This window comes from Argentina silus (genome assembly GCF_951799395.1).
Source record: "Argentina silus genome assembly, chromosome: 13".
NCBI classification, from domain to species: domain Eukaryota; kingdom Metazoa; phylum Chordata; class Actinopteri; order Argentiniformes; family Argentinidae; genus Argentina; species Argentina silus.
In genome coordinates, this window is record NC_139667.1 from 8763365 (window position 1) to 8768364 (window position 5000).

At 50.1% G+C, this 5000-nt stretch overlaps 1 protein-coding gene across 2 annotated transcripts in view; it reads right to left on the reverse strand.

Annotated features, from left to right (window-relative positions):
* fndc3ba (fibronectin type III domain containing 3Ba) overlaps nt 1–5000 on the reverse strand; it is a 72245-nt gene that overhangs the window by 32386 nt on the left and 34859 nt on the right. For both annotated transcript variants that reach the window (XM_083683816.1, XM_083683817.1), the window contains exons 5-7: nt 4519–4747; nt 2854–3025; nt 2626–2756 (exon numbers count right to left, since the gene is read on the reverse strand). In XM_083683816.1, coding sequence (XP_083539942.1) covers nt 2626–2756; nt 2854–3025; nt 4519–4747 — 532 coding nt within the window. The remainder of the gene's footprint in view (nt 1–2625; nt 2757–2853; nt 3026–4518; nt 4748–5000) is intronic.

Genomic DNA, 5000 nt, shown 5'->3' on the forward strand with positions numbered 1-5000 from the left:
AAGTCTACAGCGTGTAAGCCGTGTGTGTCTGTGTGTGTGTGTGTGTGTGTGTGTGTGTGTGTGTGTGTGTGTGTGTGTGTGTGTGTGTGTGGTATTCCGGGTTGGACCCGGGTTCGATACAGTGGGCCAAGCAGTAGATTAGACAGAATGTTCTCACTCCTCTCTCTCTCTCTCTCTCTCTCTCTCTCTCTCTACTGAGTGTGTTCTCTCTCTCTCTCTCTCTCTCTCTCTCTCTCTCTCTCCCACCTCACTTTTTCATCTCACTCTCTCCAAGTCTTTCTCACTTTTCACTCCAGCATACTCTTCTCCTCTGTCTCTCTCTCACTCTCTCTCTCCCCCCCTCTCTCTCTATGGTACCTCATGCTCTGATTGTTTTACAGGAAGCCCAGTCACGGGGTGTGTGTGTGTGTGTGTGTGTGTGTGTGTGTGTGTGTGTGTCTTAGATATAGCTGACTCAGCCTAATCTCCAGCCCTGTACTGAGACCCTGCTAGACCATGAGAGAGAGCCCCCTAGACACATAGACACAGACTGACAGCACACTGACATGTGAGTGTGTGTGTGTGTGTGTGTGTGTGTGTGTGTGTGTGTGTGTGTGTGTGTATGTGTGTGCACGCGCACGTATGTGTGTGTGTGCCAGTGCCCGTGATGTATGTGCAATACTTGACCATGAAGACCTGAGCCCTAACTCTCTCTCTCTCTCTCCCTCTCTCCCTCTCTCCCTCTCTCTCTCTCTCTCTCTCTCCCTCTTTCTCCCTCTCCCTCCCAGCCGTCTCTCTTGCCCCTCTTCTCCTCTGCTTCGCCCCGGCCCCCTCCTTTTGGACAGGTCTGTGTTTGTTATGTGTTCTACATCAGCCGTACAGAGGTGTGTGTGTGTGTGTGTGTGTGTGTGTGTGTGTGTGTGTGTGTGTGTGTGTATACAGCTGAATAGTCTCCCCCACTGTGGGGCAGTAAAATATCGCATCCTGTGTGTGTGCGTGCGTGCGTGTGTGTGTGTGTGTGTGTGAGTGTTTGTGTGTTGTCTTTGCAGATGTTATAACCTTTTTGAAGAGAGTAAATGTCCTTCAAGGTCTATTTTACAAACACCATCTGGTTGTGTGTGTGTGTGTGTGTGTGTGTGTGTGTGTGTGTGTGTGTGTGTGTGTGTGTGTGTGTGTGTGTGTGTGTGTGTGTGTGTGTGTGTGTGTGTGTGTGTGTGTGTGTGTGTGTGGATAATGGCCTGATCAAAGCCCTAAGAAAGATCTCTCAAAGCAGAGCTTTCCATGATGTCACCACCCAACTCAACAAACCCCCCTATACATGAGCTCAATGGAATATCCCAATGACCCTATACCATTCATAACCAGGCTGATTCAAAGCTGAAACAGGGAGTTTGACAAGACCAGTGTCTTGTCTCTCTGTGGGCCTTTCTGTCATCACCTCGACAGACAGCCCAGTGTGTCTGTGTGTGTGTGTGTGTGTGTGTGTGTGTGTGTGTGTGTGTGTGTGTGTGTGTGTGTGCTTGACTGACATCTAAGGGGCACAGTGAGGTATACTGTACTTTTATTTAATAACTGAGACGTATGGCTGACATGTCAAGAGACATGTGGTTAAGACACAGGTGTGTGTGTGTGTGTGTGTGTGTGTGTCAGTGCGCGCGCACGTGTGTGTGTGTGTGTGTGTGTGTGTGTGTGTGTGTGTGTCAGTGCGTGTGCGTGTGCGTGCGTGTGTATGTGTGTGTCGTCTGTGCGTCTGTGTGTGAGAGTGAGATAAGGCTTCTGTGGTGTCTAACTCTGAGCTCAAAGGGTTCCTTCATCCAGAGCAGGACTCTACAGGTATGTGCCCCCCCTCCCCCTCCCCCTCTTCTCTCCCCCTCTCCTCCCCCCATCTCTCCCCTGTAGCTCGGCCAGCCCAACAAGGCCCGTATTGTAGAGGGAGAAACCGATAGGGCCCGGGACGGGTTCAGCTATGTGGTTACCGAGACAACCCCCCTCCTGTCCTCCTCCCTCCTCCCCTCACCCCCTCCCTCCCTCAACCTCAGTAAGGCAGCATTCATCCATTCATCTTTTTTTTTTCCCTTTCTGTGAGAAGAAAAGGGGGAGCAAGACAGAGAGGTGAGGTGTATACTCTCTGGCCTAGCCGACTGCGAAAGGCCACTGAGGTCAGAGAGAGGGGGAGGGAGGAGGGGGTAGGGGGGTAGGGTGGTAGGGAGGGAGAGAGGGCGGGAAATAGAGAAAGAAGGACACAAACTGAGATGGAACTGAACAAAAAGCTCAGATGAGACACCAAAGAATGAACCACATTCCAAGGTTGTTGTTTTTTTTCATTCTACTGTGGACACAAACTTAAACACTCCAAAAGTCCAACCTCTCCTCCACAGCCTGGCCCTAACCCACATCCTCACCGACCGCTCACACCCCGTCAAGACTGCTTGCGACAAAACAGCCAGGAAATCAGTCGTTTCCAATACAAGTCGGCGACATCCAGAGACATGAGAGAATTGACAGTTGGACGAAGTGACCAGAATAGGAACCAGACCATCATTTATGCTAATTTTCATAGCTAGAGTGTGTTGTTTGTGTGTGTGTGTGTGTGTGTGTGTGTGTGTGTGTGTGTGTGTGTGTGTGTGTGTGTGTGTTCTCTCTTACCCTGTACGTGTGTGTCTGGCTCGCTGGTACGGGGGCTGCTGCGTAGTCGTCTCTCAGGCTTCTTCCCCCCTGGGCTGCTGACTCCTCCCCCTGACCCCAAGGACCCCAGCGAGGGAGCGTGTGATTTGCTGCTGTATCAAATAAGATCAAATGTTATTCAAAGTGCATCTAAAACAAAACGTGTGTGCGTGTGTATGCAGGTGTGTGTGTGTGTGTGTGTGTGTGTACCTGTATCCGTTGTGGGAGGGTCCCAGGCTGCCCTTGTACAGGGAGGAGGGAGGAGAGTTGAGTCGGTTCTGTCTCTCCAACTGTCTCTGTTCCTTGATCTTCTTGGGCTGCGGCTTACTGTACGCCTCCTCACGGCCTATGTAGTTGGACATCCCAAAGACTGGAATGATCTCTGAAGGAGAGGAGGGAGAGGGGAAGAGAGGGAGAGGAGGAGAAGGGAAGAGAGGGAGAGGAGAGGGAGAGGGATATAGAGGAAAGGTTTAGTTCAGCTGCCTACTTTGCAGACATATTTGCATACAGTGGCAGTCAAATCAATGACTGTACCCCGGCACTTGTAACTGTCAATCATTTCCACCTCCTGACCTTTAAAGGTCTGGAACGTCATAAACATCAAGAAAGCCAACATCAACATCACAAGGCAATCCCTGACATGGAATGCGCAGGGGAAAAGAAGGAGAGGACGCCCCAAAGAAAACTTGGGGGTGAAGAGTGTTAAAAGCAGACGTAAAGTGGATAGACAGCATGAGTCTTTTAACCCTTTAGATGCTGGAGTAGCAAGTAGAGCAATGTGGCAGTGGCATCCTCAACTCTGAGCTTACCTTACCTAGAGGTAAACTGTAGTGGGTCCAAGAGACCCCTGAGTTCTTCATAGTACAGAAGCTCTGTCTTTACCAGTTTTTCAAATGACGACGTGCTACTGGCCTAAAACCATGTAGTGCTAGAGGGTGTTTGATTAAATGGCATCTGGAAGATATCACACAAAAGACGGGACCAAATTTGTGTCGCACAGCACTTCAGCAAACGACCAGAGATATGATCTGGCCCAGGACTCTTCCGAGCTTCGCTCCACCTGAGCGCTCTTTATCACACAGCGTTCATCCAAACATGATCTGTCCAGTAGCAGTGATATTGTCCTTTAGATCTCCAATTTCCGTACTAAAAATCAAATGCACCACACCTGAAATAAAAGTCATTAAACTCCTGTGTGAGCTGCCTGTCAGATTTCGCACCATCAACTTCTGTCCTCTTCTCACTTTTACCTTTTAATCCAGTCACAGTGTTCATCCCTTACCAAACCCTCGGGGTTTTCAGTGAAAAAAACAGTGTGACAGCCCAAACATAAATCATCTTATGAGTCTTTCTCCAGAGATAGGAATAACGTAGCCTTAGCCTGCTATTGCCAATTTGGATGAGGACTGTGTCATGCTGTTGCTACTTCGATGAACGTCTACATAAAAAAATACAGTGCTCACATTGAGGACATACAGTTGTAAAGACATAGGCCTGTCATTTGTGCAAAACGTTTATGTGAAATAGACGTTCTAATCAAGTGTTCTAACCACTCCGTTGAGACCGTACACTTGACAGACCCCTCTTGTATCTCCAGTTTGATTGTACGCGCCAAAGGGTTAAAGTCAAGTGTTTCTGCATCCCATTTCTCCACCCTTTTTCTGAAGTGGCCACTTTAAATCCATGTGGGGAAGTGCAAAAGTGCACACTTCAGGAAAAGGGTGGATAAATTAATTGTACGTGGCTTGTTGGCATGTCAGTGAGTCAGGGGAGGCTGGTGGCGGTAGAAATCGGAGGCTGGGCTCATTGTCATGCATGGAATGGAATGAGGAATGGTAAGCAGTGAGTATGTATGTGGGTGTTGGAGTATCTTACCTTCGCCATACATGGGGGGCAGGTGGTGCTGGTAGTACTGTTGGGGGGGCAGGTCCCCGGGGCTCACTGGGGGGTAGAAGGAGTGGGAGTTCTGGATGAAGTGGGGGTGGGTAAGGTAAGGGGGGAGATGGTGTGTGGGGGAGAGGGCGGGGGAGTAGGAGGGGGGGTAACACTCTGGAGACTGGGGGGTGACGACCACGCGACGAACACCTGTGTTATCCTCCAACACCTGAAAGAGAGAGAGAGAGTGGGGCAGGGGAGGGAGGGAGGGAGGAGAGAGGGAGGGAGGGAGGGAGGGAGAAGACAGATGGGAGGGAGAGAGGGAGGGGAAGGGAAGGAGGGAGACACAGAGAGAGAGAAAAGGGAGAGAGAGGGAGAGAGAAATATGTGAGGGAGAGAAGAAGGAGAGTAGAGGGGAGATTGAAGACAGTTTGAGGAGGGTGGAGAAGAGGAAGACAGGCATGGGGAAAGACACAGACGGA